Source organism: Neofelis nebulosa, chromosome 13, assembly GCF_028018385.1.
Source record: "Neofelis nebulosa isolate mNeoNeb1 chromosome 13, mNeoNeb1.pri, whole genome shotgun sequence".
NCBI classification, from domain to species: Eukaryota; Metazoa; Chordata; class Mammalia; order Carnivora; family Felidae; genus Neofelis; species Neofelis nebulosa.
In genome coordinates, this window is record NC_080794.1 from 65,352,135 (window position 1) to 65,368,997 (window position 16,863).

At 41.2% G+C, this 16,863-nt stretch overlaps 1 protein-coding gene and 1 pseudogene across 12 annotated transcripts in view; both read left to right on the forward strand.

Annotated features, from left to right (window-relative positions):
* The window catches only part of GBF1 (golgi brefeldin A resistant guanine nucleotide exchange factor 1), a 122,155-nt gene that overhangs the window by 79,372 nt on the left and 25,920 nt on the right, over positions 1-16,863 (forward strand). For all 12 annotated transcript variants that reach the window (XM_058697584.1, XM_058697583.1, XM_058697586.1 and 9 more), the window contains 4 exons: positions 8,878-9,009; positions 14,473-14,591; positions 15,125-15,233; positions 15,762-15,822. In XM_058697584.1, the coding sequence (XP_058553567.1) occupies positions 8,878-9,009; positions 14,473-14,591; positions 15,125-15,233; positions 15,762-15,822 (421 nt within the window). The remainder of the gene's footprint in view (positions 1-8,877; positions 9,010-14,472; positions 14,592-15,124; positions 15,234-15,761; positions 15,823-16,863) is intronic.
* On the forward strand, positions 2,874-5,283 carry LOC131493281 (large ribosomal subunit protein eL37-like; annotated as a pseudogene).

A 16,863-nucleotide genomic window follows, 5' to 3' on the forward strand; every position in this document is an offset into this window, starting at 1 on the left:
TTACTGGACTGTTTGTGCCTTGAAGTTGACAACTTTCCAGGGCGGGAATTTTGGCTGCTTGGCAGTGGTATCAGATGTCTCCTTGGTTGTGAAATTAATCAGCCTGCTTACTATGAGCAGCATCATGGCACCTTTCCCCTGAAGGACTCAGGCAGCTTTTCTCACTCTTCTGAGGAAGATCTAGACAATTGAATCTCATTCCCAGGGCAGACTGAGCCAGGCGGCAGAACACCAGAAACTTTTCTGTTCTGGCTTCATAGGAAGCAGTGGAGTTGAATAGCTAGGGGCACAGATTTTGGAGTCACATGAACCTGGATTTGATTCCCATTTACACCACTTGCTGGTTGTACAGTCTTAGCTGAAGAGTAGATCTACTTCCTAAGTCTCATTTTCATCTTCAAAATGGGGATAATTACGAAGAGAAAAGGTATATAAGGTGCTTAGCACATGGCATGCCACAAGGTAATATAAATAGTACCTGCTATTAATATTGTTATTTTTATCTCTTCTAAAAAGAGGATGAATGTTTCAGTCATTTGTTTAAAAAGGGAAGCCTCTTCCTTTCTATGATAACTGTGCATACCTTGGAAAAAGCTGAAACCCTCAGAAATTAGAAGAGCTATCCCAAATTGCACCCTACGTAAATAATAACTACTAGTTATCTTGGCATCTATCCTTCATTTTTATCCCTTTTAAGCTTTAGTAATCAAAGATAGAAGTCCTGCCTTTGAAGTTTTTGATATTTGCTTAAGTCTTAAGAAATAAACTGAACTTACAGTAACTTAGAGTATTAAGAATCCTGGACTGACACTCCAGAACTAAAAAACTAGAATAATAATATCTTAGTTATATTCATTACACTTTATTCCATGCATTGTACAACATATTTTACATGTATTACATGAGATAATATGTGTAAATTACCGAGCACAGTGCCTGACACATAGTATATGCTCAATAAATATTAGCTGCTGTTATTTGTTTTTAAATATAACTTATTTTAATTCTCTAACACCTATTTTAACACCTTATAAAATACAGTCTTTGAAAATTTAGTATCTATCACACAGCCATTAAGTTGCAGAACTAGAATTTGGATCCTGCTCAGAAGTTCATGGTTTTACATAGCGCCCTTAACTTCTAGTCTCGGTTCCAACACTAACTTGCTTTGTAGCCTTGTACAAATTACTTAACCTTTCTAAATCTTAAATCTCTCATTCATAAATTATTTTTAGGGCCTATCTTAGCTGTAATACCTAGGATTTGGAGCATTTTCTAGAAAGGCCAGTTGAAAATTAGGGTTTATTTTTGTAGAGCACTTTTACTCAAAGTATAATCTGTAAACCATTTTAGGTTCACAAACTGCTGCTTGGTACATGGTGGGATGTGTACAGAAATTGAGGGAAAACACTTAGAAACTTTTATAACATCTTGACAGTTTATATATATTGACAATTTTATATATGTTATAATAATAAAATAGAGCTTATATTGTATTATGTCTTTGTTTTTTAAATTTCCTTCTCTAGCAGTTTGTTTTATTATAGTTTATAAAACAATGGATCTGCAATGGATTGATATAAAGGGGGAAAAAATTGGCCCTTAACCACAGACAGTTTGAGAAGCACTGTTTTAGAGGACCATCTGAACATCTTAACAGGATTATGAATTGAAATTCCAGTTTTGTTTTTTTTAAATGTGTTTACTAATGTGTTTACAAAGAGGTACCTCTTAAATCAGAAATGCCTGGGGCACCTGGGTGGCTCAGTCCTTTGGGCGTAGGACTTCGGCTCAGGTCATGATTTCATGGTTCGTGGGTTCAAGCCCCGTGTCGGGCTCTGTGCTGACAGCTTGGAGCCTGGAGCCTGCTTCAGATTCTGTGTCTCCCTCTCTCTGCCCCTCACCTGCTCACGCTCTGTCTCTCCTTCAAAAATAAATATAAACTTTTTTTTAATTTTAAAAAGAAAAAATAATCAGAAATATCTTGGGGCAGCTGGGTGGCTCAGTCAGTTAAGCATCCAGCTCTTAATTTTGGCTCAGGTCATGATCTCGCAATTTGTGGGTTTGGGCCCTATGTCGGGCTCTGTGTTGATGGTGGGGAGCCTGCTTGGGATTCTTTGTCTCTCTCTCTTTCTCTGCCCCTCCTCTGCTCATGCTGTACCTCTCTCTAAAAATAAATAAATAAACATAAAAAAAAAAAAGCCCAGTGTTTATTAAGAAAGAAAGAAAAAAAAGAAAGAAAGGAAGAAAGAAAGAAAAAGGGAAGGAGGGAGGGAGGAAGGAAAGAAGGGAGGGAGGAAGGGAGGAAGGAAGGAAGGAAAGGACCTTACAAGTGGTGCCCTGCTAGAAGCACAATCTCCCACCATCCCCACCTCCCCCCCCACCACCACCACCACCAAAAGCTGCAGGGGGTATTCTTGTTAGAATGTCTCTGATGCTCCTAGCAATCAGCAGTTGAACCTAGAGAGCAAAACTGATTCTGCCTAGACCAAACTCGTGGGAAAGTTAATTGTATATATCACGATTCTCTTTTTTTTGGAGGGGTATGGGAGTGAGGGTGATAATGAAGGTTCCTGGTAGGCTCATTAAAAAGTCTAGCTCTGGGGCGCCTGGGTGGCGCAGTCGGTTAAGCGTCCGACTTCAGCCAGGTCACGATCTCGCGGTCCGTGAGTTCGAGCCCCGCGTCAGGCTCTGGGCTGATGGCTCGGAGCCTGGAGCCTGTTTCCGATTCTGTGTCTCCCTCTCTCTCTGCCCCTCCCCCGTTCATGCTCTGTCTCTCTCTGTCCCAAAAATAAATAAAAAACGTTGAAAAAAATTTAAAAAAAAAAAAAAAAAAAAAAAAAAAAAAAGTCTAGCTCTGGGGCACCTGGCTGTGGAGCATGCAGCTCTTGATCTCAGGTTGTGAGTTTGAGTCCCACAATGGGTGTAGATATTACCTAAAAATAAAATCTTAAAAAAAAAAAATCCAGCTCTTCTAGTTTTCTATCACTAAGTCTCCATAAGCATTGACTCACACAATAGAAGTGCTAGAATGAATGTATTTTAGCAGTTATAGATTCCAGCTACCTAATTTGACAGATGAGCTTGGGTGTTGTATGCCTGGCTATTGTTAGTAGTGAGACTAATGATCACTTGTCCGTTGACTGGATTATATACTATGTGAGCCACACCCAGAGCCTCCAGAGAGTTCTCTATGGGACTTTGTCCAAGCTTCTATATGGTATCACTCCTGACTGCTCCAGGCCTCTCATGCCATAGTGAGCTCTTTCACCTTATGGAGCAGAAGATTTGCAAATAAAATCTAGCGATATATTAAAAGAATAATATACCAAGGCTAAGTAAGGTTTAATCCTGGGAATGCAAGGATGATTTAACATCTGAAAATCGATTAATCTACCATCTTAACATTCTAAAGAAGAAAAACCACTCATCATATCAATTGATGAAGAGGAGGCTTTTGATAAAATATAATATCCACTCCTGGCAGTGAACATATGACTAACATCATACTTTACAGTGGAACACTGAATGCATTTACCCTAAAATTGGCAACAAAGAAAGATGTTTATTTTCACGCTACTGGAAGTCCCAGCCAGTGCAGTGAGACAAGAAAAGGAAATAAAAAGGCATGTACATTATTAGAAAGGAAGAAATAAAACTCACTATTTACAGATAACATAATTGTCTATGTAGAAAACCCCAAGGAATCTACAACAACAAAATCCTAAAACTAATAAGTGAGTTTAGTAAGGTCCCAGAATATAAGTTCAGCACACAAAAAATCAATCATACTTCATCTCTTTGATCTTGGCCACAGAAATGAAATGATGAAGGGGATATCATCGTTTGGAAAGTGTTGCAATAAGACACACATGTTGTGACACTGCTGTGACTCTAAGGCCTACCACCTTCAGAAGTCAACCTGTGGCAGTTACGGCTATCCTGCCAGGCAGAAGAGAAAGTAAAACTGGAGTGCCAAGGCTAAAAGATGAAATACCACTGGGACGGTCTAATGAGGCACTTAAAAATTGTATACTGAAAAAAAAAATTGTATACTGCAGATTCAGGCATGGATTCCGTGAAAGAATGGCATCTAAGCCCAAGAGGGCAACTTTTGCAGTATCCAGTTCATCTTAAGGATTTCAGTGATCAGTCACATAATACATGTTCTGGTTTAAAACAAAACAAAACAAAAAAATCAGTCCCATTTCTAAATACTAAAACATCTGAAAACAAAACACAATATCATTTACAAACATACCAAATAAAAATTAAATTCTTACATATAAATGTAACAACATATATAGAATTTGTATGCTAAAAACTATACTGATGAAAGAAATTAGGAAGATATAAATAAACAGAGACTACCGTGTCCATGAATTGGTAGGCACAACTTAGTAAAGATGTAATTTCTCCCTAAACTGATCTATAGACTCAGTGCAATTCCTGTCAGATTCCCAACAAGATTTGTTTTGTAAATACAGACAAATTTATGTTGAAATGGAAAGGCAAAGGAACCAGAATGCTGAAAGCAGTATTGAAAAATAGTAAAGTTGGAAGGATCACTACCTTATTTTAAGACTTAGAATCAAGTTAATCAAGACAGTGTACTTTCAGAGAGTTAGACACACAGATCAGTGGAACAGAATAGAGAACCTAGAATATACTCACAAAAATAAGGCCAATTAATGATTGACAAAGGTGCAAAGACAGTTCAGTGGAGCAAGAATTTCTTTTCAAGAAATGTTGTTGGAACAACTGGACATCCATATGCAAAACAAAATAGAACCTCCATTGAAACATCACACATTGTAGAAAAATTAACGCAAAATAGATCACAGATGTAAAACAAAAAGCATAAACCTGTATATTTTTTAGAAGAAAACATAGGAAAGTCTCTGTGGCCTGGGATTAGGCAAAGAGTACTTAGATATGACACCAAAAACATAATGCATGAAAGAAAAAAATGGATACACCAGACTAACTAAAAATGCCTGCTCTATGAGAGATACCATTAAGAGATTGAAAAGACAAGCTACAGTCTCGAAGAAAACATCTGTAAATCACTGTATTGCCAATAAAGGACTTGAGTCCAGAATGAATAAAGAAGTCTGTAAACTCAACAGTAAGGGGGCTCCTGGGTAGCTCAGTTGGTTAAACGTCTGATCTTGGGGCTCGTGAGTTTGAGCCCCTCATCAGCTCTGTGCTGATGGTGCAGAGCCTGCTTGGGAGTCTCTCTATCCCTCTCTCTGCCCCTCCCCCACTGGTGCTGCCTCTGTTTCTCTCTCTCAAAATAGATAAATAAAACTTAGAAGAAAAAAAAAAAGTTTCTAAACTCAACAGTAAGGGGTCTCCTGGGTGGTTCAGTTGGTTAAGCATCTGACTCTTGATTTCAGCTCAGGTCACGATCTTGGGGTTTGTGAGTTCGAGCCCCGTATCAGGCTCTGTGTTGATGGTGCGGAGCCTGCTTGGGATTCTCTCTCCCTCTCTTTCTCTCTCTCTCAAAATAAATAAATAAACTTAAAAAAAAATTCAACAGTAAGAAAACAAATAATTCATTTTAAAAAATGGGCTAAAGACTTGAACACACATGTCCACCAAAAAGGATACGTGGATGGCAAATAACCACATGAAAAAGAGGTTCAGTGTCACTAGCCATTAGGGAAATGCAAATGTAAACCACATGGAGATACCACTACCTACCTACTAGGATGGCTTAAGTAAAAATACTGAAAATACCAGGTACAGGAGAGGATGGGCAGAGACCAGAATTCTCACTGCTGGTGGGAATGCAAAGTCACACAGAGACTGGAAAACAGTTTGGCAGTTTCTTATAAAGCTGAACATACATTTACCCTTTGACCCAGAGATCCCACTCCTGGGTGTTTATCCTAGAGAAATGCAAACCGATGTTCTTCACACAAAAACCTGTATGTGAATGTTTATAGCAGCTGTACTCAAAATCGCCTCAAACTGGAGAAGCCAAATAAATGTCCTTCAACTAGTGAATGGATAGGATAAACAAACTGTGGTACATCCATGCAATGGAATACCACTCAACATTAAAAAGGGAACAAACTATTGATCTGTGCAACAGTTTAGCTGAATCTCAGACGCATCATGCTGAGTGAAAGAAGCCAGTCTCAGAAGTAACACACTGTATGACTTCATTTTATGACCTTCTTGATAAAACCACAGTGTGGGGGAATACATCCATGGTTGTTGACAAGGGTTGGGGTGGCAAGGAGGTTGTGACTTAAAGAGATAAGAGGGAGTTCGTGTAGAACACGTACTGTATCCCAATTGTCACATCTTCACAGTGATTACAGGAATCTATACATATGTTAAAATTTATAGAACACTATACCAAAAAGAGTCGATTTTACCAAATCAAAAAAAAATGGTGTACATGGCTCTGGAAGTGTCAAACCACGGCTGTGAAATCTCCCTAGTCTTTCTAGAAAGTACAGTTATAGCAACTGGATGAAAGCTCAGAATATCTGTTCCCTGCCCCACTTCTCAATTAAAGATTATTTTTTCCATCTAGACTTTTATATCTCAAATATACTAAACATGACCTTTTTTTTTTTAAGTTATTTATTCATTTTGAGAGAGAGAGTAAGTGTGCAAGCAGGGGATGGGCAGAGAGGAAGAGTGAGAATCCCCAGCAGGCTCCGAGCTATCAGCGCAGAGCCCGGTACAGGGCTCGATCTCATGAACTGTGAGATCTTGACCTGAGCTGAAATCAAGAATCAGATGCTCACCTGCCTGGGTGCCCCAACCATATTTTTAAAATGACAGAACAAATCATATGTAATAATTATGTTTCTAAAGCAGCAAGACTAGATGACTTTACATTTTTTAATGTGCTTTAAAAAAGTATTTTATGTATTTCCGTTTTTTCTAGTATTTCTATTCCTTGCATAGTTCAACCCTCTACCACCTCACACACACAAAGGTTTTTTTTCTCCAGGTTTTTCCTGCAAATTGTACATCTTTAGGTGGGGGTAGGTGGGGGATAAGAAGCAGGTTTTATACAGCTGATGTGATCACTGTACATACAGGCTTGGAAAATACTACCCAATCTGCCAATTAATTAAAGCATTAATCTGAGGAGCAGCCAGGCTGGAGAATGTTTACTCAAAGAGGGGAGTGGTAGGAATTGAGTGGGAAGCTCCCTGCATTTGCATGAATATGAACGTGCTCAGAAAACCCAGCTTTCTTTGTCTCTAAAGGTGGGCAGCCTTGATCTTGTCCCTAAATCTTTCTGGGCAATTTAGGAAGCTTTTCAAGGAGCTGGTCTCTCAAAGGCTGGAGCACAGCCAAATCTAGAAATGCAGACGCCATACAGCAGTGTGGAGAGCTAGTCCAGTGTAGTGCAGCTTCTCAGACCTGGAATGAAACCTTCTAAATTCAGGAATACGTGCTGGTAATTAGGTAGAATATATCTAATGGTTTCACAGATTTTGAAACCGTGTTCAAATCCCAGCTCTGCTTCTTAACAGCTGTGTAATTTGGAGCCAATCATGTAGTTTATCTAAGCTTTATTTTTCTCATCTGTAAAATAAAAATTATGAATTGCTCCTTCATCTCAGAGCAGTTAGCCCTTTGCTTTACTCTATGCAGAAAGGGAGCTAAAGAGTGGATAGGACTTTCCAAGAATACAGGCTGTCTCCAGGAGTTGGGACTGCGCAGCCTTTTGTTCTTTTTAGGCTTATTTTTCAGGCGAGGGACTATAAACCTTAGGGTTTCCCCTCACCTTCCTGGGATGTGCTACGTTCTTTATCTCTATGAGAAGTGACCTTGACCATAACAGCAAAAGACATAAAGATAGCTCATCCTAGAACCTCTTTGGTTATGTTGGCTATAGTTGAGATGAGGTTTATCTGTGTGTCACTAGGGAGAGTGGTGAAATGGATGTGGAAAATTGATCCAACAATGTTTGGTGATATTAAAGAATTACTTTTAATTTTTAAAATTGTGGTTAAAATATATATATATATATATATATGTATATACATATATATGTGTATATATATATGTGTATATATATATGTGTATATACATATATGTGTATATATATATACGTATATATATATATATATATACGTATATATATATATATATACGTATATATATATACACATATATGTATATACACATATATATATGATAAAATTTACCATCTTAACTATTTTATTGTTAATTTTTTAAAAGTTTATTTTTAGGGGCACCTGGGTGGCTCAGTCAGTTAAGCATCCGACTTCGGCTTAGATCATGATCTCGCGGTTCCTGAGTTCAAGCCCTGCATCAGGCTCTGTGCTGCGAGCCCGGAGCCTGGAGCCTGTTTTGAATTCTGTGTCTCCCTCTCTCTCTCTGCCCCTCCCCACTCGCACTCTGTCTCTCTCTCTCTCTCTCAAAAATAAATAAACATAAAAATTTTTTTAAACGTTTATTTATTTTTGAGGGTGGGGAGGGCCAGAGAGAGAGGGGGACAGAGGATCTGAGGTGGGCTCTGTGCTGACAGCAGACAGCCCGATGCAGGGTTCAAACTCAAGAACCGTGAGATCATTTTTGAACTGAGCCGAAGTTGGATGCTTAACTGACTGAGCCACCCAAGCACCCCCATTGCTAATTTTTTAAGCATGATAATGATACTGTGGGTTTTTTTAACTTCTTAATCTTTGAGCTACATAACTAAAAATTTTACAGATAAAATGATACATCTGTGATTTGCTTTAAGGTAATCCAAAGGGAGGAAGATTGACCCAGCAACCAGGAACTTCAGCCTCATGGCACAGATAAGAAGGGCCTTTTTCTAGAGTTTAGCTTTTGTCAGATGGCATCACTTCATTTCTGTTTGTTTTCTTGCAGAACTCTCAGAAATTGAGCCCAATGTGTTCCTCCGTCCATTTCTGGAAGTGATTCGCTCTGAAGATACCACTGGCCCTATCACTGGACTGGCGCTAACCTCTGTCAACAAGTTCCTGTCCTATGCACTCATAGGTAAGAACTCAGGCTTTGTTGGATGACCACAGCACTTCATTTCCTGCCTCGCCTGGGGTGGTCAGGCCTTAGGCAATGATCTGGTGATACTGGAAAAGTTTGTCCCAGCCATCTGTTTCCTTGTAAGGAGAGAAATAGGACTGTTACTGGTTACTCATTATGCTAATTGACTCAGGTCGTGCAGTGTGGGGAGGGAGGGAACGTTTCCTTGGGACTCTGGTTTCTTTGTGCTTTGGAGGGAGTTAAGGGTATGGTGCCCTTGGAGGTTTGGTTCGGTTTATTTTTAAAATTATTTTTCAAATACAGTGCATGCTTATTTTAAGATAATAAAGAGGTGACTAAAAGAATTAATGGTTTCTCCTTTTTCTTAATGTTCCTCCTTCTTCCTTAGGTAAATAATGTTGACAGACTGATTTGAATCTTTCTATACCTTTCTCTATATGTATACAACTATATATAAAGTATCATTTAAAAAAATAGGATTATGTGCTATGCATTTTCTCCTTTTTTTACTTAATAGTATTAACTTAGAAAGATGTACATGATATAATTATCCATCTGATTTGTTCTTTTCCCCCCAGTTTTATTGAGATATAATTGACATACAACATTGTGTTAATTTAAGGTGTACAACATAATGATTTAATATATGTTACAGATGATTACCACAATAAATCTAGTTAACATCCATCACCTCATATAGTTTCAACTTATTTTCTTGTAATGAGGATTTTTAAGGTCTGCTCTCTTAGCAACTTTCAAATATACGATGTAGGTTTTTTTAAGTTTATTTATTTAATCTCTATACCTAACATAGGGCTCAAGCTCACAACCCCAAGATCAAGAGTCTCATGCTGTCTTCTGACTGAGCCATCCAGGCACTCCTCAAATACACAATGTAGTATTATTAACTGTAGTCATCATGTTGTACACTACATCCCCAGAACTTACAAATCTTATAACTGGAAGTTTATATATTCTTCTTTTAGTGTCATAAGATATATATAATGTAAAAATTGCCATTTTTATCATTTTTAAGTATACGATTCATTGGCATTAATTACATTCACAGTGTTGTACAATCATCACCACTATCTGTTTCCCAAACTTTTTTACCCCAAAAGAAACTCTAAACATTAAGGAACAATACAGCATTTCCCTTCCCCCCAAGCCCATGGTAAGATTTTTTTCTTCGTAGGAAAAGTGTATAATTTCTATAATATAGATATAATATCAATCTTTTTCTTACTGAATAATATTTAATATTTAGGTTTCCTAATTTGAGCCACTTACAAATAATGCTGAAATAAGCATCCTTATTCATATGTCCTTACTTATTAATTTTCCTTTGTATGATAGATTCCTGTGCTTGAAATTTTTGGATTAAAGGCCATGAGCATATTACATTTTTTTTTACTTTAATTTTTTTTTAACGTTTATTTATTTATTTATTATTATTATTTTTTTTAATATTTTTTAATTTATTTTTGGGACAGAGAGAGACAGAGCATGAACGGGGGAGGGGCAGAGAGAGAGGGAGACACAGAATCGGAAACAGGCTCCAGGCTCCGAGCCATCAGCCCAGAGCCTGACGCGGGGCTCGAACTCACGGACCGCGAGATCGTGACCTGGCTGAAGTCGGACGCTTAACCGACTGCGCCACCCAGGCGCCCCAAACGTTTATTTATTTTTGAGAGAAACAGAGACAGAATGTGAGCGGGTTAGGAGCAGAGAGAGAGGGAGACACAGAAGCAGAAGCAGGCTCCAGGCTCTGAGCTGTCAGCACAGAGCCCGACATGGGGCTCGAACTCACGAGCTGTGAGATCATGACCTGAGCCAAAGTCGGACGCTCAATCGATTGAGCCACCCGGGCACCCCGCAAATTACATTTTTATATGTGCTACCAGGTTGCTTTCCCAAAAGCTTATAGTAGTTATACTTCCAACAGTAATGTTTGAGAGTTTCCATTTCCCCACCCTTACACCTGCACTGAATATTAGCACTATTCATCTGTGCTAATTTGGTGAGTGAAAACTAGTATTTTATTGTTTTTATTTTTTTAAGTTAAACATTTGAATCTCTTCTCCTTTTTCTGTTATTTTACTGAGTTGTTTCTGTTTGTCTTATTAATTTATAGGAGCTTGTATAGTGGGGATATCACCCCATTGTCTATCATAGTATTACAAATATTTTCTCCCAATCTGGCCCAAATATTTTATCCAGACTGTTGTTTATCTCTGAATTTGTTTATGGTGTCTTTTGGATTCCTTTTTAGTTGGTCTTGTCACTCAGGATCCTGAATTCCTTTTCCCCTGTTGCTAGCCCATGCGCAGGGGTGAGGAACATAGAAAACAGACAGCTGTCTTTGTTTCTAAGGAAGGAGACAAGAAAAGACTAGCTCTGGCGGTAGCTAGCTAGGGAAAAAAAAAAAGACCTTTGATTCAGGGCAAGAAGGCGCTTTATCTTTTCTAGAAAGTGGGATTTGCTTAGCAGATGCATTCAGGATCCTGAGCAGAAATCCTGGGTGCCAGCTAGGTTCTGAAGAGGCGCATCCATCTCTCCAGATACCCTAGTCTTAGCTTCGTACTTTTCCTGAGCAAAAACCAGGCCCGGCTACTTCCAGCCTCACCCTGAGCACCACCTGCAGGTCATCTCTCTCCACAGCCTCCAGCGGCTGCCCTCCGTGCTTCTTCCCCCTGCTCTCTTGTCAGTGTTACTGTCTCCCCTTCCTGGACTTGGCAGACACGCTTGTCATTGGAGACCTCAGGCCAGCTGGTCACTGGAGTTTCCTGTGGTGGGAAAAGAGAATGCTGGAGGTGGTGATTGCAGTGGGCATGAGAAAGGGGGCAGGAAGGAGTGTATGAAAGCCAGAAGGCAAAGGAGATGAGATTGGCAGCTTTCCCTTCAGTCTGCTCCAGAGTGGCTAGGAAAGGAGGACATTCTAAGGAAGACGCGTTCTGCTAAGTGAGCTCAAGCCAAACAATATTTTGTTTAGGCTATCCTAGAAGAAACTATCCCTCACCTGTCAATCCTGTGACCCAAGGCTTCTAGAATTATTTTAGATCCTACTCCAAGGATCAGCCTTTTGTTTGGCCCCACACAGCTGCCAGACCAGGATTTGTGCCACTGATTGCCTGGCAGGCTGTGTCTGTGTTCTAAAGACCTATCACTCTCACCTGCCTTTTTTAGAAAATTAACTGTGCTATTTCATTCAAGCTCAGGGGATAAGAGCAACAAAGAGATCAGTTAAACTACTTTAACAAGGGAGATTACTGAAAGAGGGGAAGAAATAGACCTGTAGGAGCCTTGTGAAGCAGGAGTAAAGCTGCCATTCACATAGCTCTGAAACCCCACATAATACTGAGGACCTGGATTTCCTGTGCAAGGAAAAGTCCAGCTACGGACCACGGAGGCCTGAATAGTCAGGCAAGGGCTATGAGAGAAGACTCAGGCAAGGGCCTTCGGGTTATTGAAGGCCCTTGAAGGCCTTCGGGTTATTGAAGGCTCAGAAACTTCAGATTTTCTGAGTTGAATGGGAGAAACATGGAGAGTTGGGGTGATAGAAGGAGTTAGGGCACCCCGTATACTATGTATCATCATGAAATTGGCTTCCTTCTTTTTTAAAAAAATTTTTTTTTCAATGTTTTTATTTACTTTTGAGAGAGAAAAAGCTAACAGGGGAGGGGCAGAGAGAGAGAGGGAGAGAATCCTAAGCAGGCTCCACACTATCAGCACAGAGCCCGATGCAGGGCCCAAACCCACGAACCTTGAGATCACGACCTGAGCTGAAATTGAGTCGGACGCTCAACCAACTGAGCCACCTAGGCGCCCCGAAATTGGCTTTCTTCTGCATGAACTCTAAGTAACCACTCCTGGTGTTCAGTGGGGGCGTGCTGTATGGACAGAGTGTCTTTGACCAGGTGTCAGAGACTAACCAGGACAGAAGAGAAAAAAGAAAACAAATGAGAATCACTTACAATTCATGAAAGTCTTCAGGCTCGTTGTTACAAGGGAAATGTTTTGGTTTCTCAGCCGCACCCCTGAGCTTTAGGCTCAGGAACTCTGTTATTCAGGTACCAAGAAAGAAAAAATGGTAAGAATTTCTTTTAATTCCCACTACTTAAAACTAGGAGGTGCTCCTGTAGTACACCGTGCTACCTCTGGAGCAACCTTTCTCTGTCACTCGCAAAGCCTTGCCATGTCCCTCCTTTTTCCCCCTACTTATGTTTCCCTTTCAAGGATAATCTGGGAAGTTCTGCAAGACCCTTGAAGGGCTTGAGGGAGGCCACTTCTTTGGCTACTCCTTTTGGATATTTAGCAGATTAATGGGAGCAGTTTCTCCCTTGGCAGTATTTGTGTTAGTTTCCAGCATGGTGCTGGTTGTCTGATCTAGCTTCTCCCCTCTTCTTATTCACTGTTGAAATTCTCTCTTCCTCCTACTCCTGGGTCAGCCAGCCTCCAATCTTGTTTAGTTTGTCCCCTTTTTCTCCTAATGCATGTTTAGTTAAGCTGGTAGAATGATTCTTGCTCCATGTCATATTGTTTTAAGTAAGAATGCAAAGCAGGAAGAAGTCTCTGATTTGCTATAAAGTGGCACCCAGATATATGTATTGGCAGCAGGGACTGTCCATTTCTTTCCACTACTCTCCTACCTCACTTGCACCTGAACACAAAACCCCAGAAGCAACCAGAGAGAGATGTGTTGAAGGAGAAAACATGAACAGAGAAAGTCTACAACCTTGGTGTTCGAAGGTCTCGTCCTACTTGGCCCTTGCTCTGGGCCAAAAACTCCTCTATTTCTAGGCCCTTCTTCTATAAAATGAGTGGCTTTACACCAGTGAGTCCAAAGTATGGTCCCCCTGACCAGCAGCATTAACTTGTCCTGAGATCTTGTTAGAAATGCACATTGTCAGGCCCCACTGTAAATCTACTAAATCAAAAGTTCTCGGAGTGGACCCAGCAATTTGTTGTTGTTTTTTTTTTTATTTAAAAAAATTTTTTTTTAATGTTTTATTTATTTTTGAGACAGAGACAGAGCATGAATGGGGGAGGGGCAGAGAGAGAGGGAGACACAGAATCGGAAGCAGGCTCCAGGCTCTGAGCTGTCAGCCCAGAGCCCGACGCGGGGCTCGAACCCACGGACCGCGAGATCGTGACCTGAGCCGAAGTCGGACGCCCAACCGACTGAGCCACCCAGGCGCCCCGCAATTTGTATTTTTAACAAATCTTATTAGTGATTCTGATATATACTTAGGTTTGAGAACCACTGTTTTACACAGTGGGATTTGTGCTGAGGAGCTTGTTAAAGCCAGTTATGAGCAAAATTCTCCGGTAGTTCAAGTAACCATGGGTTGGGAAATTGAAGAGGAGAAAAACAGTCTCTCAAGGCGGTGCCTATACAGGATATCTTGCCTTTCTGTCTCTCCTCTCCATACAATTTAGTCTCTTTTTCTGTTGGAGCAGATCCCACTCATGAGGGCACAGCAGAGGGCATGGAGAACATGGCGGATGCTGTCACCCATGCCCGTTTTGTGGGCACAGATCCTGCCAGCGATGAGGTTGTCCTGATGAAAATCCTTCAGGTAAATGGAGGGGAAGAGCAATTAGGCTAATGGCCAGGAGCTGGTGCTATCGGCTCTCCTTATCCAAGACTGCCGGCAGCTCGAAGCTGTGTTTTGACTCCACTGGGGCTTAGGGAGCTACTTTGTTTCTAAACAAGCAGCTCGGGTACCCAGAGTAAAAGCTTTTCTAATGAAAATAATTAACAGCTTTAGATGAATTGATATCAAATACCAGAAGCCCTTAATACATTTGTACCTCTGGTGGACCATATCTGCCGTTCATCTGTGGGACTCATGGGCTAGGGCTGGAATGAGTGCTGAACTGTATCTGGGTCATGGAGAGTAAAGGCACAGTTCCCAAGATAAGTTCCTGGGAGATCCCCCCACACCCATCAAACTGAAGTGAGGTCAGCATTCTTGCTAACCTCTCTTTCTCACCCGAGTGCTTCCGTAGGAGACTAAAGGAACAGAAGGCAGCTTCTCTCCCCTCAGGTACACCCCACTTTACCCAGCCTGCTTTATTTATCGCTGTATCTCCTCTTTCTTCCTGGTAGGTGCTGCGGACGCTGTTGCTGACCCCAGTGGGTTCCCACCTAACCAATGAATCTGTGTGTGAGATTATGCAGTCTTGCTTCCGGATCTGCTTTGAAATGAGGCTCAGTGGTAGGTGCTTGAATATTGGGCCTGTCACCATTCCTAGGGCCAGTGTCTGTGAGTATAAATATAGGATACTGTCTCTGAGCCCCAGAGAGGTGGAAAACTCTGGACTTGTCCTTCACCTACCTTGTGGAGCCAAAGAGGTCTAGAAGTCTTTACTTGACTATTGTGCAGCTAGAATAGAGACCTTAGTTCATTGTGCCAAGGCAGAAATTGGGATAGATCCCCAAATGACTTAGCCCAGGCACCAAATCTGCCTCCCTTGGGCTTTCGGGGATTGACACCAGCCTGCAACCCTTAAAAACGCATCATCGTGCACCAACACCCCGCCCGCCCTCAGCTTTTTCTCCTGTCTCAGTAGTGCCACCTAGTGGGCTACTGAAGTTGTGGCTGCCAGGCTGAGCTGGAGCTGGTTTTAATAAGTTTGGCATAATCCTTAGTAAACAAGGTTTGGAGGGGAGTCTGCTCTGAGAAGCCTCCTGATAATAGCACAGCAAGTAATGACACCTGTGTTATTTGTTTTTGCCTGTGCAGAGTTATTGAGAAAATCCGCAGAGCACACTCTCGTAGACATGGTGCAGCTGCTCTTCACAAGGTAAACCTGCTGCTGTTTGCTTCAGCCCGGCTGCCCGGGCCTCTTGAGCTTGCCTGCTTCCACACAGCCACTTCAGGGACCTGGCCAACCCCACAGCCACTTCAGGGGCCACTGGGATTATGGATGGGGGTAGTTCACTGGGCCAAGGGTTACTGAATAAGGGGAAAGGAGAAGATAGCTGGCTTGGCCTCAGAGGGAGGCAGGGGGTTATTTGATCTAGGCCAACAGACCTTGTTCTGCTTTCCAAACTTGTGTCTGTTTCTGTGCAGGTAGCAGCTGGGAAAGGGAACGCAGAGAGGAAGCCAAATTCAAGGGAGCCTGGAACAGGGTGCTGAACTCCCAGAGCTCAGTCTGATTTCTGTGAGAAAGGACCAAGGCTAGGGTGACAAACCTTGTTGGCCCAGACTCTCCCAATTTTAGCACTGAAAATCCTGCATCCCTGCAAACACTTCATTCTCTGGCAAACCAAGACTACTGGTTACCCTCATCAAGGCCCTCAATTTAGGGGCTATGAGGCCTTTTCATATTATGCCTAACTGCCTGTTTCCTACACCTCTTTTCAGTAGACTAACTTTGAGAAGAGCTGACTGAGGCAAGAGCTTTAAAGCCTCCCCTGGGAGATATTAATAACGGGGTTTGTTATGTATCTGTGCGGCCCAGGGTTATATAGGAAATCAGTGTACCTTCTGCTCAATTTTGCTATGGACCTAAAATTTCTCTAAAAAACAATCTAGTTAAAAAAAAAAAATTCCCCATGGTATTTCATTTTGCTCTCGGATCCATAAGTAATAATTCTTATTATCCACACATTAGATCTGCCCCTGCTCCCTGCTACAAAGCATTCCCACTCTTCAGGCTCAGATTTATTGTTTTCAAAACTCAACCTGCCTTTTACTGCTCACACTATGTCCAGTCTCCTGGGATTTTGATGGACTGCCCTCTCCCCATATTGTGCCTTTCATCTGTACTTGTTAAGTAAATACAAGCAGGAAGGGGTCGGTTTAGGATGAAAAGAGCCTCCACACTCCAAGGGCATTAGTC